Source organism: Pipistrellus hanaki (assembly GCF_964339955.1).
Source record: "Pipistrellus hanaki genome assembly, chromosome: 9".
NCBI classification, from domain to species: domain Eukaryota; kingdom Metazoa; phylum Chordata; class Mammalia; order Chiroptera; family Vespertilionidae; genus Pipistrellus; species Pipistrellus hanaki.
The window spans coordinates 39,316,488-39,336,012 of record NC_140511.1 but is presented as its reverse complement, the minus strand read 5'-3'; the positions used below and the strand labels follow the sequence as shown (position 1 = coordinate 39,336,012).

Genomic DNA, 19,525 nt, shown 5'->3' with positions numbered 1-19,525 from the left:
TTGCTTATTTCTATATTGCAGCACTGTTCTCAGTGGATCTCAGCTAGCTATTGATTGATTGGTCGATTTCCTTAATGCTGAGGACGGTATCATTTACATCCTCAGTGAAAGGCATCCAATAGGCACTTGGTGAATGCCTCCACTTTCTTAGTTTCTGCTGCTGGGGCCACCATATTGCAAAGCAAAGCTTTGGAACTACAAATGGGAAGATTCAAGTGAAGTTTTTTTTTTTTTTTATTTCCCCCTAACACAATTAATAACAAGGATACTTATATTTTTATAACTAATGGACCTTCCAAGAACAGCATCTATGCAAGTTTATATATATTACCCCGTCCCCTACACAAAGCAAACTCACTATGCATGGGGATCAACTCACTCCTATCTTTCCACAGTCTTTTCAGACTTAGCCAGGATAACGCCCATTTTTCTAACAGTTCAAAGCACTGGAAAATACCGTACCTGCAATTTTAAAAAGTCCCTGTAGATTTGGGAGCAGAACAAATTTATGTGTGTCTACTAATAACAAGGAATTCTAATACGATCAATGTTTTGAGATCAAAACTAGTGGCTGTGACTATTCTATTCATCGTGAAAGTTTCACGCCTCTCAGATTCTCTCGACTAATGTTTCTCAAAATGTACATTTAATATACTAGTAACTGTAGTCTGACTTTAGCGATAGCCACCCAGAAAAGGCAAGAAATCATGGAGAGAATACCATCATTTCCACGGGAAGTAGGAATATGACACAGAATTCATTCAAAGACTGAAGCACAATATCACAGACAGAAGAAAACAAATTTATTTTCCTCTCACCAGAAGGGCTCTGAGGCTCCTACTACTTTTTTCTGACATGGTTCCTACCTGATCCCTTAGTCATCTTTTCTAGATGTGCTAGCACTGGTCAAGATTTTGATATACATTTTCTGAAATATGTATTCCTAAAGTCTGAGGTCCAGCTTTCTTCTCTCTTTTACTGACAGCAAACCAAAGTGACACCACATTCTCAGGCTCTCGTTAAGTTCATGTTACCAAGGTATTTCCCACTGGGTCAGAGACCAGTTACAATGGTCTCTCAGCGAATTGAGAAAGCAAAGTTGTCAACATGGCCAGGAAAGGATGTGTTAAATAGGCTTACTTGCTACACAACCAAACTCCAAAAATGTTCAGCTGAAATCTGCCATCATACCCTGTCACTGTCAGGTTGTGTAATGTTGGCAGAGATACAGCCACAAAGAAGTGGCAGAGGGAATTAAAATGGAATGAGGAACTTTACATATAGTCTGCCAGCTGCCCCATGTAGAAAGGAGGCTCGGTGAGCATAGATAACTCGTCCAAAGTTGCATTTTTACTAAAGAGTTTGAAACCCTGATTCAAATTCAGATTTGTCTGACAAAAACATGTTTATTCTATAAAGAGAGGCCAGCCGGAACTTGGGTTCAAAATCTATTTATGTTTTTATGATAATAGGGAAGTCTTAATAATTTCCTAAAGTCCCTGATCTTCTCAGTTCCTTATTGAAGAAATAGAGAAAATAAAAGTACCTATTTTTTAGGGCTGTGGTGGAGATTGAGATAATATATAAGAAGTGCTCAGAACAGTTTCCCATATACATGAATAGACAAATCAATTTATCTATTATTAGGCAAATATATATATTAAAGGCCTGGTGCATGAAATAGTGCATGGAGGAGGGGGGGGTCCCTCAGCCCAGCCTGCACCCTCTCACAATAAGGGACCACACTGGGGATGTCTGACTGCCAGTGTAGGCCCGATCCCGCCTAAACTGGCAGTTGGACATCCCTCTCACAATCCAGGACTGCTGGCTTCTAACCACTTGTCTGCCTACCTGTCTGATTGCCTCTAACCATTCTCCCTTCCTGTCTGATTGCCCCTCATCACTCTGCCTGCCTGTCTGATCATCCCTAACCACTCTGCTTGCCTGCCTGATCGCCCCTAACCACCTCTGCTCAGCCCCCGCCCAGACAGCTTTGTCCGAAATGTCATTTGGCTGTCTGGTCTAATTAGCATATTATATATATATATATTTTCAATATACAGGGATACCTCAGAGAGATTGCAGGTTTGGCTCCAGACCACTGCAATAAAGCAAATATCGAAATAAAATCACACACACAAAAATTCACACCAGTTTTTTTTTTTGTTTCCCTATGCATATAGAAGTTGTGCTTATGCTATAATTAGTCTATCAAGTGTGCGATAGCTTTGCCCAAATAAACAATGTCAATGCCTTAATTAAAAATACTTTATTACTAAAAACTATCATCTGAGTGTCTTAGAAAACTGGTACCAATAGACTTGTTCAACATGAGGTTACCAAAAGGCTTGAATTTGTAAAAAAACACAATATATGTGAAGAGAAATGAAGTGAAGCACAATAAAATGGAGTATGGCTATATACGATAGATAGATAGATAGATAGATAGATAGATAGACAGACAGATATGTATGTATGCAAGTATGTGTATATATACACAATATATTCTCAGAAAAGAATTAAAAATATATATATATATATTTTCAGTGACTTCAGAGCTGAAGGGAGAGGGAGAGAGAGAGAGAAACATTAGAGATAAGAGAGAAACATTGATCAGCTGCCTCCTGCACACCTCCCACTGGGGATTGAGCCTGCAACCGAGGCATGTGGGAATGTGACCATGACCTCCTGGTTCATAGGTCATCACTCAACCACTGAACCACGCTGGCTGGGCAAGAATTTTTCTTATCTTCATTCAAGTGCTCTCTACCAACCTCTGCCCTCAGAGCTATGGATATCCTTAGAAACAGAGCTACATAGTAAGTAACACAATGATCCTACTCCCACAAGTAGTTCTGTTTACTTTTGTTTTGTTAAAAAAAAAAATTATAAGGAAAGAAGAGCAGAGAAGAGAAGAGAAGGAAAAAGTAAAGTTAACTCTTCCCTTGCCTTAAACTAGCGATTTTCACCTTTTTCATCTCATGGCACACATAAACTAATTACCACGATTAGCAGTTTAGCATGATTCCTTTTTATAATACCCTTATCCCTCACAATGCCTCGCAGGGGTTCTTGCACACAGCGGGCATTTTAGGCCTTTGTTGCACAATAGCTTTGTATAAGGATAAAGTCATACTGTTTTGTTCTCTTCAGGATGATGTAGATCCTTCCGTAGCCACCAGCAAGGTCACTGGATCAGGGTCAGGCAGCCTGAGAGGTCCCATTTACATCGTCACAGCGGGCACACTAAGTGCAAGAGAGTACAGCACAGCTGGGGGCTCAGAACTCACCAACCACAAATCCAATTCCTAGGAAACTCGGATATTGACGTTCATGCAAATGAGGAGGTACTTTGCACCTGTCCCCTGGTTTATAGAGTTTGAAATAAATGAACATTGGGCTTGGCAAGGCCATTACCTCAGCAGCAAACTGTAAGTAAGTGACTTCTAATTTGGTCAAGTCCAGCTTAAACAGAAGTCTTGACTTGCTCCAAGACAATACAATACATAACAATTAGTTTAGGTCATTTTACTTCAGCCTCCATGTAATGAAGAATAACTGTTACAGTATTTTTAAAATGCTTCCTAACGGGTATTCTCTTGCTGACAGAGCAGCTTCTCTTCAGATACTCTGTACAGAAAGTGCCTCTTTATTTGAAACTAAGCTGCAAGGGGGATGTGCCGTAGGAGAAGCCCTGGCTGTGGGAGGGGACGTCAGAGAGAAGCCTGCACCTTCCAGCTCTATGGGGAAGAAAAAGCGTAGAAGAGATGAACAAAGACACGGTCCTCATTCAAGTGCACTCCCTCTTTGTCATCAAGCTGGTTCAACTCAGTGAACAATGGACCTTCACAAACACCGTGTCTCACTTCCCCAGACACAAGAGGAGGGTGGTGTAGGAGTAGGTGCTGGGATGCAGTAGCAGGACGTGGCCAGAAAAGATGAATGTGGGGTAGCGCTGCTCACTCCGTAAAACCTGAGCATGGACAAGCAGGGTATCTAGAAGTTGCTAAGAGACTGGTAACTAGCAGAGGTCTGTGGTTGGAGCAAAGATTCTCAGTGCGCAGAGATTTTAGGACAAATGTCTGGCATCAGAACCTCCATAGTGGGTTCCACATGTCACTCCCAAAGGGCAGAAATAATGATTTACAATCAACAGACAAAGCCAGGACACATTCCAACTAGACCCCGAAGCGGAGGACACCACACAGAGGTCCTCTTCTCTAACTCACACAGACTTTAGCAAGCATTCTCCTTAAGCGGGCAGCAACAGAGCTTACGCACCAACTACTTGCCAGACACTCTTCTAGGTTGAGGAGGGGGTGGAGATATATGAGGCTGACAGAATCCCAGACCAAACAAGATTTGAGGGTGGAAAAAGGGATGTGGGAGTAACTATGAAAGATAAGTATTTACTCAAGGATCTCTGATTAGGAAGTTGAACTTTGAACAGATTCAAAGGAGACTGTTTATACTGAAAAAAATATTATTATGGCAGTTTTTTTTAAAAATAGCCAAAAATTCTTTGATGCTCCATCTACGAAGAGGCTGTGTGCCCTTTCCTTGAACCGGAGTGGGTCTGTCATTCCTTCGACCACTGGGGTACAGCAAAAGTCACAGGGTTTGGTGTCTAAGGCAGTGTTTTTCAACCTTTTTTGGGCAAAGGCACACTTGTTTCATGAAAAAAATCACGAGGCACACCACCATTAGAAAATGTTAAAAAATTTAACTCTGTGCCTACATTGACTATATATAAAGTAATTCTCTTGAATAGGAATCAAATAAACACAAAGAAAGTATTTTATAATTACTTTATTATGAAATATTAAGTAGACAAAATAGTGAAAAATTATAAAATTCTTGTCTTGTCTGCACCTACGGCACACCAGGCAACATCTCTAGTGTGCCGCGGAACAGCGGTTGAAAAACGCTGGTCTAAGGCAAGACCATTAAAAAGCGTCCGTGAAGTTTCCACCCTGACCACTAAGACATTCACTCTTGGGGCCTCGGGACCACCGCACAAGAAGCCCGATTAGTGAAGAGGCTTCCAGGCTGGGAGGATGCCCAGGCTGCATGCCACGGCCACGTGCTGGTGTCCCCTTCTCTCCGCCCCGCCAGTGGAGCCTTTGAGTCATCCCTGCCTGATGAGGCTGTGAGTGAAGACACTTTCAGATGCGTCCTGGTGGCTGAGGCACCGCTTGCCATGTAAGCCTTCCCAGCCGAGGCCCCGGACATTGGGGAACAGAAACAAGTCCCTGCCATGCCCACTGAACCCGTGAGCAAAACGAAATGGTTGTCTTTCGCCACTTAGTTTGGGGAATGCTTTATCATGTGTGTATTTTATCTGCAGCCGCTATAATAGAAAATGCCTCCGTTAACCTGGAAGAATCTGGGCGGTCCATAAAGAATCTGAGCAAGACACCCTCTCGCCTAGATTTTCGGTCCAGGGACTAGCATCCCCATGATGCCATCCAGAGTCGTCCACAAATCCATTTCTGTCTCTTTCCCTTGGTGCAGAGTACACAGAAGGTATTCAGTAACTTTGCAGAATGACTGACAGGCTCAGAGGGTTCAGGGGAGAGAGATGTATTCCAGACAAAGCAAAGGGACAGGGGTGAGTAAGGTAATAAAGATGGGTCCCCAGGGAGAACAAAGGGGCCATGTGAACTTCATCCTTCATCCTTTCCCTCAACGTTTATGTGCCCATATCTTTAGGCCTTTAGTTGTTTTCGTTATTTGAAATATTCTTTCCCATCTGCTTAATTTCCCATCCTACTTATTCAAGGCCTACACCCCTGTCATTTTCTCCAGGGCTTTCTCTGACACTGCCCCACTACAAGTGGAAGTAATGACTCCATTCCACTGCTGTAACTCTTTCCACAACCTCTCGTATAGCAGGATACTCTGCATTCTATTTAACTAGAGGCCCGGTGCGCAAATTCATGCACAGATGGGGTCCCTCGGCGTGGCCTGCAGGGTTTGGCCCCAGCTCATATCCCCAGGCTCACAGCCCCACCTGGCACCCTGCTGTGGCCTGGTGCTGCTTTCTCACCTGCTCCACCATCCTGCCTGTGGGGGCGATTGGGTCAGGGCTGGGCTTCCCACCTGGCTGCCTCAGTGCCTGGGAGCTGAATGGCGCGTGCCCTCCCCCCGCCACTGATTGCTATCTTTGGGGTGATGGGCAGGGCGATCAGGCCCTGCTCACACCTGCCTTGGCCTGGCACCATCTGCTAACCTGCTCCACCATCCCGCCACGGTCCTGCTTTCGTCAGGGCCCACTGGGGCCAGCAGCATCTCCAATGCGGCCAGCACCATGTAGCTGACGCCCGCCATATTCCACGCTGCCCCCTAGTGGTCAGCGCATGTCATAGTGAGTGGTTGAACTCCTGGTCAAACAATTTGCATATCAGGCATTTATTATATAGGATTAGTAAGTTCAATTGTCTGTTTTCCTTGATAAACTGTGAGCTACCAAAGAGCAAGATGATTTTTATTCATCACCTCATGTCCTGCTTGAGTATCTTTGTGCGAAACACTAGGTCAAAACAGAAAACTGCTGGCTCTGAGGAGCCCACATAAATAAGGGGAGAGATCTAAGAACACAGTCACATTGCGGTGTCATGAGAGCGGCACAGAGATTATGGCAGGATGACGTGGGAAGACGAATCTTCAGAAGGAAATCAGGAAGCGGCACGAAGAAGCTGACATTTGAGGTGGGCCTTGAAACCGAGTTAAAATCAAAAGGCTGCCTGGGGGGAATCTCTGGAATCCGAGCTGAAAGGTCTCAGAAGAGAACGCTAAACAAGAGGAACATCTGGTTAGGGCTGGCCCATCTTTTCTCTCCCCACTGTTGGAGATTTCCCTGCTCAAGTTATTCCAAGTTCTCTTTTTATGTTGCCCAAAGCCACACAATCTTCCCAATGGCATCAGCCATTTATATAAAAAAGCACCTGTCATTTGAACAAGGAACTCCTTTAAAAACAGGAGTCAATATTACATGAAAATGTATTCAAATCAGTAGCAATCATTGAAATCCAAGTTCAGCCAAAACCGGTTTGGCTCAGTGGATAGAGCGTCAGCCTGCAGACTGAAAGGTCCTGGGTTCGAATCCGGTCAAGGCCATGTACTTGGGTTGTGGGCACATCTCCAGTAGGAGGTGTGCAAGAGGCAGCTGATCGATGATTCTCTCTCATCAATGTTTCTAACTCTCTATCCCTCTCATTTCTTCTCTATAAAAAATCAATAAAATATATTAAAAAAAAAAAAAAAAAAAGAGCCGAGACCGGTTTGGCTCAATGGATAGAGCGTCGGCTTGGGGACTGAAGGGACCCGGGTTCGATTCCGGTCAAGGGCATGTACCTTAGTTACGGGCATATCCCTAGTAGGGGGTGTGCAAGAGGCAGCTGATCGATGACTCTCTCTCATCGATGTTTCTAACTATCTCTCTCCCTACCTTTCTGTACAAAATCAATAAAATATATTAAAAAAAAAAAAGAAATCCAAGTTCAAACAAGGAACTACTTTGGACCTGTTAAATTGTCAGGTATTTTTAAAAATATATATTTTATTGATTTTTTTTACAGAGAGGAAGGGAGAGAGATATAGTTAGAAACATCAATCAGCTGCCTCTTGCACACCCCCTACTAGGGATATGCCTGCAACCAAGGTACATGCCCTTGACCAGAATCGAATCTGGGACCTTTCAGTCTGCAGGCTGACACTATCCACTGAGCCAAACCGGTTTCGGCAAATTGTCAGGTATTTAAAAAAATTTAAAGTACCTGGCCCTGGCTGGTTTGGCCAGCGGATAGAGTGTCAGCCTACGGACTAGGGTGGGGGAGGGGAGGGAGGGGGGCGGAGAGGGTGCCCAGGTTTGATTCCTGTGTTGCGGGCTCGATCCCCAGTGTGGGGTGTGCAGGAGGCAGCCGATCAATGGCTCTCTCTCACCACTGATGTTTATCTCTCTCTCTCTCCTTCTCCCTTCCTCTCTGAAATCAATAAAAAATATATATTAAAAAAAAATCATAGTACCTGGTATCAAAGAAGAATCAGGGAAACCCTAACTAGCCTTTCTGAGAAGACAATTTGGTGTGATGTATCAAAAGCCTTGCAAATAACGACATCCTTTGAGAATTAAAAGTTCTATTTATAGGAATTTGTCCTAAGGATAAAAAGTCTTTGCTATAAAGATCACAGCGTTACCTAAAATAGTGGAAAATAGTAAACCACATAAATGTCCGAAAGCATAAGAGTCAAATAAATTTGGCGCTATAATTGTAACAGTTGCCATTTATAGAGTGCTTACAACGTTTCTGATGTCATCGTCTTTAATACCACAGCCGTTTACAAAGTGGTAGTTGTAAAGGACTGGTAGCTGAGTAGAACTTCTCCAGCTGCACCAGGATGGAGAGTAGGTAAGGTCTCCCCATAAGGTAGAGAGAGCAGTCAACAACTGGGGCTTGGCTAGTTCAAGAATCTATTAACAAGATGTACTTGTGAGAGCCTCTAACCCAGCCGCCCCTGGTGGCCCTGCACTGCCCCTCCCCCTTCACAGCCCACAAAAGGAGAGCAGAGGTGGGGAGGGGAAACCGTGTATCCTCGGGACGTAAGGGCCAGTGCTGTTCTCCCTACCCCAACAGTGGGTTCCTCTGAGAGATGAGAGGTGCCACAAATCAAGGATGGGGACAAGAATTTTTAAGCATCATCATGCCTGGTGGAAATCTGCTCAGGCAGGTGACGCACTAGATCTGCCCTGTACCACCGTGGACATCAGGAATGGACATGGAGGGAGAAGGGACAGCCATGTTGCTACCCAACTGCTTGGCATGGATACGAGTCCCTTGTGTCAAGCAGTTTCATGGAATTGTTGGCCGTAAGCCCTCTTCTCAGGTCCCCTCCCATGAGGGCTGCCCCCTGGGAAAGAGGACCCCCGCCGTGCAGGACCCAGAGAGGGAGGGGCTTGCCTGAAGAGAGGGCAAGAACCTCACACAGTTTCCTCTCCGGGTCTGGAGACTGTGTGGCGGGGAAGCCCGTGCTCCCAAGAATTCACACGCGTGGGGTCCAACTGCCGGTAAATGTCACCCAGGAACCCCACAGCCGCCGTGGAAGAGGCACGCATCCCTGGTGCTCTCCACCTGGACCCCAGAACGCCGGGAGCCTGGAAGAGAGCAGGGAGGCGGTCCAGGGGGACTGTCTGTCCTCCCACCTCCACACGCTCCGAATACAGCAAATCTCCCTCTCTCCACCTCACGCTCCCAGAGCCATACGTCTGGCCAGCAGTGGGAGTAGGGGAAGCTTTCCGTGAGGTAGGTTGAAATTTTAAAATGGTGGACTCTGAATAACCCAGAGTGACCAGAGGTTTTGGACTCTGCCTCTAGAGGAGGAAGGAGACTTTGACAAAGCACACTGGGACGTTCTGACCCGAGAAAGAGAAGAGCACTCGTGCTTGCACCCCTCTGCGTTAGAACTGTTCAGGTACCTGGTTAGGGACCATTAGCTCCATTTCACAGGATGGAATTAAACTTGCTCATCGTGTGAATCCCTCCCAGAGCTAACCTCAGAGCCCATGCCGTTTACAGTGGAACCAGAATTTCTCAGTATAGGGTCCCAAAGACATATCCCTAGGGATCTCCAGACCTATTTCAAAAAACCTTTCCAACACTGACTTTTCATCTGATCTCAAAACACACAAGCCTCGTCTCAATGATCTGAATGATCATCTTACAAATGAGAAGTGCTCCTTGTTTATCAGCATTTGCATTTATCATCTCACTGATACCAAGTATGAAGCTCTTCAATGTCCTACACCATTTTTTCATGAGAAAGGACTGAGGGACAGCATAAATAAATAATATACATAGTCATACCCAACAGCCAAGTGGCTTGCTACACAAACCAAAGTTTTACTGTACTTCAGACATAGACAAGAATGGGACCCAGGACAGGCCCCATAGAAAAAAGGCGACATTCACATTTGAAGCAGCAATTTAGTTTCATCGAAATATCCACTGTTGTTAATGTGAGTTAGGTATATTGGTTCCAAAGTTGTATATGCAATTTGAAAATCTGTTTTAATTCTATAATTGTAGAAGAGCTGTCAGTATACATTTGTACCTCATAGTTTTTGTTTATAAATATTTTGGTTACATAATAATAAAGATAACTCAACATCAAAAACTTGTACAAATGTTTGTTTAAAGTGTCCTTACATGACATATGCTTGAGAAACTCTGTCTTATGTCATTCTGCTTACAGTAAGTAGCCACTGAAAGTCATGTCTTCGAAGGCTACTTGTGACTCAAGGAAATTTTTTCAATACATCAGCATAAAGCATACAAATGGTGGTAACATTACTTTGATTTTGTAAAATATACAAAGCACATATAAACAATAGAAAAAAGAGACTAAGAGCCCATGTTCCGAGTCCCTATGAAAGAGTTAACACACATCAATAAACATCACCCTCTCCTGCCACATCACCCAATATTAAACACCTACTCTGGGCTAAACACAGTGCTAAGGTCTTTTTCACTTGTTATATCCTAGTAAATTCTCAAACTCAGTGAGGTAAGAGCTACTGCTCCAATTGTACAGACCAGGAAGTACATGGGCTCAAAGAATCAAGTCACTTGCTTAAGGACTCCAAGGTCCTTGAAGCACTAAGACTTCTGAAGATTAAAAAAGAAAAAAAAAAAAAAGAAAAAAGAAGTCTGCACACCACTGACATTTCACATTAAAGGAGTGGCTATCTCAGAGGCAAAGACATATGAGTCAGAGCTCTTCATTAATAAATGTCATCCTATCACTGAAGGCCTTTTATGGACTCTCCTCCTCAGCTCTAGATTTACTTTCCCAACCTTGTTTGATTTCTACCAAAGACTCCTCCACTCTGGATGGATTTTCACTCCCCCCCCCCCCCCCGCCCCCAAATCCCACATGTACTACCCTTTCCCACTTGAATTGCCTTGTTCCTTTCTAGGCCCTAATCTTTTGGGTCCAACTCTCAACCCCAACTCCTCCTCCACTGTTCCCATGCTCAGAGCCCTCGCCTTCATGAAGTTTGCTGCCTGGATCATACTGCTCCATATAAGGGCATTGCTACTTCACATGTACACTTCTGTCTCCCTAGCTTGCAAATTCCTCGTAGGCAGGATTGAGTATTGATGCATTCCCTTGGGAAGGGAAAAGGGTGCAAAAGAAATGCTTGTCCACATGAACGTGGATACAGGCAATAACCTCCTCAGGAACCTATATTCTCAGTGTATCTCATAAACTGGAGGTTACCTCATTCCATTATTCCCTTTTAGCTGGAGACAGAAAGCCATGTCGGTCATTTCATTAGGCAAAGCAGCAGGCATGAGCTCCTGCTTTGTACGATTTCACTGCCTCTGGTCCTCAGATATCCCTGAGAGAACATTCCATTATCATTAAGGCTGTGAACATTCCATCCCCTTTTCCCTCGGATTATACAAGTATTAGCAAAGTCAAGTACTAACCCTTAGCAAATAAGGAGCTTGACATTTAAAAAATTGCACTAAAATACAAATAACACAAAATTTACCACCTCAACCATTTTTTAAGTGTACAGTTCAGTAGTGTTAAGTGCAGTATTCACATTTTTGTGCTACCGTCACTAACATCTGTCTCAAGTACGCTTTTCACCTTGTATCCATTAAATAATAACTCCCCATTCTCCCCTTCCCCCTATCTCCCCGCCATCAAGCCCTGGAGACCACCATTCTACTTTCTGTTTATGAATTTGACTCCTCTCGGTACCTCATATAAGTGGAATCCTTTTGTTGGCTTATTTACCTAGCTAAATGTGATTAAGACTCATCCATGTTGTAGCATGTCCATGCATCAAAATGTCCTTTTAAAGGTTGATTAATGTTCCATTGTATGTATATACCACATTTGGTTTATTAATTCATCTGTTGAGAAATCCTGATCCAAGGCTTGTGACAAGAAGCTCAGGAGACTGGCCCTGGGTCAGAGCAGTTTCTCTGATGTTGTGAACATGTTCAAAGAACCAATCCATGATTAGGACCACTGAACAGAAAGCTGCCGAAAGGAATTTCCACCTGGTTATCTGACCCAGGAACTGGAACCAGATAGAACATTTATTTAAATACTCAAATAGTTGGTTAGAATAAAGCCCTGGCTGCCTAGGATGGTCTGGAAACAAATCTTGAATTCACTGTAGTTTCTAAAGACCTCCCTCTCCCCTGTCCTTTCTCTCCATCAGCTTTATTGAGAGTTAATGAAATATGGCATTGTGTAAGGTTAAGGTGTACATGTTGATTTGACACATTTATATATTGCAGTGTGATTACCACCATACAGCTCCCTCACATCAGATAAATACCATTTCTTTTTATGTGGTCAGAACATTTAAGAGTGACTCTTTTAGCAATTTTCAAGCATACAATATATTACTGTTAACTATTTCACAATGCTGTGTACTGGATCTCTGAACTTATTCGTCTTCTAACTGGAAACTTGTACCCTTTGACCAACAATTGCTTAATTCCCCCACCCCAGCCTCTGGTAACCACCATTTTACTCTCTATTTCCATAAGTTTGGCTCTTTTTAGAATCAGTCTACAAGTGAAATCATACAATATTTCTCTATCTGATTTTCTTTCACTTATTATAATGCCCTCAAGGTCCTTCCATGTGTTGCAAATGGCAGGATCTCCTTTGTTCTCGCGGCTGAATAATATTCCATTGTGCGTTACATATATTAATATATATATATATTTTAATACACACATACATCTTCTTTCTCCATTCATCCAGTGTATCTCAATGGACAATATAATCCATTGTATGCCAATACAGCCCACCAATATAATCTTGGCTATTGTGAATAATGTTACAATGAACACTGGGGTGCACATATCTCTTGGATATCCTGTTTTCGTTTCTTTTGGATATATACCCAGAAGGGGAATTGCTGGATCATATAATTCTACTTTTAATTTTTTTTTTTTTTGAGGAACCTCTATACTGTTAAGTGAATTAAAAGACAAACTACAGACTGAAAGAAAATATTTACAAACCACATATTTGATAAGGACTGACATTTTGTGCATATAAAGAGCTCGCAAAACTCAACAGCAAAGAAACATAAACAATCTATATAAAATGGACAAAAGACTTATAAATATTTGAAAGAGGATGTACCAAAATCATATGAAAAGATGTTCAATATCATTATCCATAAGGAAAATGTAAGTTATAACCAATGGGTGAACAGTTAAACAAATGAGTTGTGGTACATCCGTACCCTGGGATACCACTCAGCAATAAAAAAATACAACTTGGATGAGTGTCCAGATTATGCTCAATGAAAAAGAGCCAATCCCTAAAGGTTACATACTGTATGAATCCATTTAGGTGACACTCTTGAAGTGACAAAATGACAAAGGTGGAGAACAGATTAGTGGTTGGCCTGGGTTAAGGACGCAGTGGGAGTGGGATGGTGGCTACAAATGGCAGCAAGAGGGATCATGAAGATATCGAAATGTCTTGTACCTTGACTGTATCACTGTCAATATCTACTGTGAAATTACTATACTAAAAACCAGGTCACTGGTTTTTCAAGATATTACCACAAGAAAAACTAGAAAAGAGTACACAGGAACTCTCTTTACTATTTTTAAAAACTAGATAGGCATCTACAATGATCTCAAAATAAAAAGTTTAATTTTTTTAAAAACTCAGGCTTTGAAACACAGCGAGAAGAAGTTGGGAAAGTCATTTCCCTTTTCTCAGGGTTAAAGAATTAAATTAAGAGTTCAATGGTCTCAGCATGGTGCCTGGCACAGGGCAAGTACTAAGCAGATGACTATTAAAATGGTAATCTTTTTAAAAAAAATATATTATATTGATTTTTTACAGAGAGGAAGGAAGAGAGATAGAGAGCTAGAAACGTCGATGAAAAAGAAACATCAACCAGCTGCCTCTTGCACACCCCCTACCGGGGATGTGCCCGCAACCAACGTACATGCCCCTGACCGGAATCGAACCTGGGACCTTTCAGTCCGCAGACAGACGCCCTACCACTGAGCCAAAACGGTTTCAGCCTAAAATGGTAATCTTGAGGGATGGCAGTGGGGGTGGAGAAGGATGTAGAACAAGATCTTGAATAATATTACTGATGGGTTTTGGTGAAAAATTATGGATGTGGAACAGTGGGTGACCAGAGTCAAGGATGGTTCCCAAGTTTCCCACTTGACAGTGGCACCATTTTCTGAGCAGCCACGGGGTGAAGAAGAGAGGAACAGAGAACAGTATAGTTTTGGTGTGGGGAGTCTGTTGACTGGGAGGCATGCATGCAAAGATGTCCAATGAACAACTGCATATACCAATCTGGCATTCAGAACACAGCTCTAAGATGGAACTTCAACTTGATACTGACCAGCATTAAAATGATAACTGAAGCCAGCAGAATGGATGACTGAGGAGGAGAAAAGAGCCTAGACCAGAGCCACTGTGCCTATAGAGTAGCTTCACCCTGTAAGTGCTGGGTAAAGAGGGCCAATCCAACAAAGGAGACTGAAAATGGCCAGAGAGGAGAAAAACCTGGCATATATGGTATTGCTGAAGATCAGAGGAAAGTGTTTCAAGAAAGAGTGGTCCACTGTGACCAAGTAGTGAAGAGATAACCTAAAATGAGGAGTGAAAAATAAACCTCTGACTTAGTGACCTGCTGAGAATCACTTTGGTGAAATGACAAAGTAGGTTTCAGACTGGAGCTAACTGAGAAGAAGGTGGGAGACATAATATAAATAGCCATTAGCAAGTTTAGCTCTAAAGAAAAAAAAAAAAAAAAAAAGCACAGTGAGAAGGAAGGGGTGTGATGTTGAGGGAGAATTTTGTTAAAAGCAAGTTATGTGTTGCCTTGGACTCAGTGGTTGAGCATCCACTCATGAACCAAGAGGTCACTGGTTTGATTCCCAGTCAGGGCCCATGCCCAGGTTTCGGGCTCAACCTTCCAGTAGGGGGTGTGTAGCAGGCAGCTGGATCCATGTTTCTACCTTTCTATCCCTCTCCCTTATTCTCTCTCTCTCTAAAAAAATAAATAAAAAGAAAAAAGGCAAGCGTGTGCAAATATTAATAAAAAGGAATAGGTAGAGGGGAAGAAGTTGAAGATTCATGACAGAAAGGGTATAAATTATCTGAATAGGTAGGAGAGGATCTGACCCAGAGCACATGTGGCAGGATACCTCAGTCAGAAGGGGCACCTCATCTACTCTAAGAAGATGAAGGAAGGAAAGGAACCATGAAGATATACATGCATTTGGAAAGTTGGTCACAGTATGTGCAGACAGCTGCTCTCTGGTAGCTTCAACCTTCTTTGTGAAAGAGAAAGCAAGGTCATCTGATAAGACTGAATGGCTGGCTTAATTTTTATTCCCAACATGAAATCCAGTGCCTTGGACATAGATACTTAATAAATACATGTATTTAATAAATAAAAGCAAACCATTTCCTCAATTCAGGTGCTCATTAGAATCAATACTCAACTTTCTCCAAACTAGCCACTAGGGGGCATTACTGCTGCCAATCTGAAGCTATATCTTTTAACACCATGAAATAGAAAATTACAGAGCCGTGTGTGTCATAATATGTATTTTTTTTTTTTACAGTGTAAAACAGTTATATTTATAGTTGGCCAGCTGGGCTCAGTTTAGATGATCCCAATTATGTTGGCAACACCCACAGCATCACAGGAACCAGCGGAGCATCAGGCCTGATGAGGGTGTTGACCTTGGCCACGTCAATGTCATAGGACTTCTCCACAGCCTGTTTGATCTGATGCTTGTTGGGCTTGGCATGCACAGTGAACACAAGTGTATTGTTGTCTTCTGTCTTCTTCATGGCTGGCTCAGTAGTGGGGGGGGGGGGGGGTGATGGTGGTGGGGGGAACCTGATGATGGCGTAGTGGTCGAGCTTGTTTCTCCCTGGGGCGATCTTCCAAGAATATCCGGGCTGCCTTCAGAGAGAGCCCCAGTGTGCTGGGCACAGGAAGGTGGGTGAAGTGCGGATCTTCTTTGTGTGTGTGTGTGGGGGGGGGGGGGGGGGGGGCTGTGGACGCTTTTCAGCACCGCTTTGTCTTCAAAGCCTTTGGATTGGCTTTGGGAAGGGCACACACACACTGCAGCAGAATGGAAGGGCTAGTCTTCCTACTACTGCAATCAAATCATGATGCCCAGAGGTAATACTCACCATTTTGCAGAGGTCACTTTTAGTAATTGCTCCAGGGCACATAGAAATAATGAACAGACCTTTTGTACTTTCCTATGGTTAATAAGCTATAAAAGGTGGATGAAGAAAATCCCTAAAGCTAATCCTTGGTAACAAGGATTTGTTGGATTAAATTTAAATAGCTGTGATCTATTTTATAAGCTGCTTTTCCCATTATTTGAGATGCTTGATAACAATTCGTACAATGTAGAGCTATCAATCTACAACTATTGATAACTATGACTATTATGTATACACTAGAATAATATTTTGGTGTATGTGGTTAGCAATGGGGCTGGAACATACTTCTTTCCTCGTTCGGTTCTAACAAATGTGGGCCTCTAAACAAACAGAGGGAACTGGCAGAATTTAAATTTAAAACAGGGTGCAAAATGTTCGATACCCCAGAAGAAAAGATGTAAAAGCAGACAGTTTGTTCCTCGAGAGTTCAGGATTACACAGATCAGTTCAGTTTTAATGCAGGGATCTGGACTTCCCACAGTAGGGGAGACTTCCAGTCATACCAATGGAACACGTCACTCCGTAGCCTAAGGAAAGTTGTTGGTTTCATTAGATGCCTATAGGCTGCAGCTGTGGGGAAGATGGGACCGAGGCTCAAGGCATTGTATGAATGCAGATAGTCAAGTATGCAGAGGCATGCTTCAGAGATAATGTAGGTTTTGGTTGCAGATCACCACAATAAAGCAAGTACCTCAATAAAGTGAGTTTCACAATAAAGTCAGATATAATCTTTTTGCTGGTGTGGGATCTTGCCATTTGTAAAAAACGGAATACCTGTGTGGTGCAACAAAGCGAAGCGCAATAAAACGAGGGATGCCTGTACATCAAATGAGTGGGAAAGGTGCTTAACCCCAAAGTCTCCAACTTGGTTTTTTGAACTAAAGTTCTTTTCTCGGGGGGGAACAAGCAGACTCTATAAGTGGGTCATAAGTAGAGTCTGGGTGACAGAGTTGAAGCAGTCACAATCAAATATAGATACAGTATCAAATTGTTTGCAAACTTTCAAAAACAAAGTTTCAAGGTTCTGGAGGTTAGTGTTCTATCTGACAACCACTGGATACTCTATTCCATTAGCTGGTTTGTTATTCCACTTACATCGCTAGTTTTCAGAAGCTCTATGGGGCCAGACTTTTTTTTTTTTTAAACTTTTTAAAAAATATATTTTTATTGATTTTTTACAGAGAGGAAAGGAGAAAGATAGAGAGCTAGAAACGTCGATGAGAGAGAAACATCGACCAGCTGCCTCTTGCACACAACCTACCGGGGATGTGCCCACAACCAAGGTAAATGCCCTTGACCGGAATCGAACCCGGGACCTTTCAGTCCACAGACCACTGAGCCAAACCGGTTTCGGCCAGACTTTTGTTTTTTTATATTTATGAAAACATTAACAGCCACGTGCTCTTCCTTAACCTAATATAAAAACCTGGTCTAATGAACTGATACCACTTTGAAGAACAGAAGAGTTTCTTTCTCAGTAATTATAGTTCTTTGGCTACATGGACATCCCTGAAAATGAGCTTTAAAACGGAGATGAACACCTCCTTGCCACATCCCTACTGTATTTTTACTATAATAGTATGTCCTCTTTCAAAAGTCCTGTGCTAAATCTTTAGAATTTTCCCCCCAGCAAATGATCTACATAAGGGCCTGATTTCATTTGCATACACACACAGTTGCACTCACCACCAACAACACTTCCTTAAAAACACACACACAAAAGGTCACTTCCTCAATCCAGAGGCCAGAAGTCCTCTGGTTCTGATCTGGGGAGCCAAGACAGGAAACTCTGGCGAGCTTCTGCCTCCTGCCCCCCCACCCTCCCACCCCAGCACTGGTGCAGCTGACAGGGGGCAGGGTCTATTCAGAGCTCACTTGATGCACTGCTGCTGGAAGGCAGCACTCCCTTCGCCGCCGCTGCGGGAATGATCCCAGAGTCCCGCCCGGGGAGTCCATGTAACAAGGGCATTTCACAGGGGACGGATGAAGACCTTGACACCTTTGAGCAACCTTACTTCTAATTCCAAACTCCTGCGCATAGCCCAGGGCTGATTTCTGCCAAAATCTCAGTAATTGGCACCAGCTTCTACTTTGACCCCCACCAGGCAAGTCATCTTCTAGTTTGGGGGTGGGGTGAGAAGCCAGACCTTCTCACCACTCAACCCCAGACTGGACCAGGTTCCCCCTGAGGTTAGAAAGGGAGAAGTCCCAACAATTGTCTGTAAACACTCGGTCAGCAGCACCACCTGGCAACGGAGAAGCACGATCTCTCTCTCCCCGGATCCCGGGACCGCACGACAGAAAACCCGGGTCCTTGGAGCAAACCAAACTGCAGTGTCACCGCCGAGGGCCGGGCTGGGGGGATGTATGTGAGGGGCACACAGAGTAAAGGGACAGAGGGGGACAAATGAGCCCCTTCCATACACGGGCTACACATGCCGCTGACGCTGCCCGTGAGGGAGAGAGAGGCTTTGGGCTGGAAGGAGCTGGCGGCCCTCGGAGGGGCGGGCAGAGAAAGGGAAGGGGAAAGGGGTGTGCGGGGCCTCGCCCTTGGTGGGGCCGCCAGCCCGGCCCCGGAGCCTAGGCACCCCTTCCCCCGCCACTCCCCCACCCCGCACCCCAATCCTGCAGGCGGAAGCCGCTCGGGGCTTCTAGCGTCCCCCAGCCCTGGGAGCCAACTCCGTCGCTGTCCGAAAACCACCGACACAAACTTCCATTCTGTGTGTAGTTGACGGGAAGGCTGGCTGCCCAGGAGGCGCCGCCGCCGCGCCCGCCAGGAGCGCACCGCAGCCTCAGCCTCCACCTGCCGGCGCGCCCGCCCGGCCACCCCGCCCCGCGCTCGCGGCGCACCTGTGACAGGTGTGCGGGCACCCCCCCTACCCCCGCCACACCCGAGTCGCGGGGCCCGCCGGCCGCCCCTAGTCCCCAGGAGGCCGGAAGCCCATCCTCCCCGACCGCGCGGTCCCTCCCGGACCCCCGGCCCCTCGGCAGGCCCCGCGCCGCGCCCCCGGTCCGCGCCCTCCGGGCCGCACCCGCTCCCGCCCGCACTCACATAGCGCCTCAACTTCTTCTCGGGGGGCGACTTCCGCAGCCAGCCGGTGCACACCACGTCGCCGCCGCCGCTCATGCTGCCGGCGCCGGGAGCCCGCCGCGGGGTCGGAGGGACGAGGGCGCGGGCGCGAGTCCCCGGGGCGGGCGGCGGGCGGCGGGCGGTGCGCAGCGCGCGGGGCGGGGAGGGGCCGGGGCGGCGGCGGCG

The 19,525-nt window shown here is 44.8% G+C and overlaps 1 protein-coding gene across 1 annotated transcript in view; it reads right to left on the bottom strand.

Moving 5' to 3' along the window:
- GAB2 (GRB2 associated binding protein 2) overlaps window positions 1–19,525 on the bottom strand; it is a 146,517-nt gene extending 126,992 nt beyond the window's left edge. Inside the window, exon 1 of the mRNA XM_084895011.1 lies at window positions 19,322–19,525. Within this exon, the coding sequence (XP_084751137.1) occupies window positions 19,322–19,396 (75 nt within the window). The 5' untranslated portion in view covers window positions 19,397–19,525. The remainder of the gene's footprint in view (window positions 1–19,321) is intronic.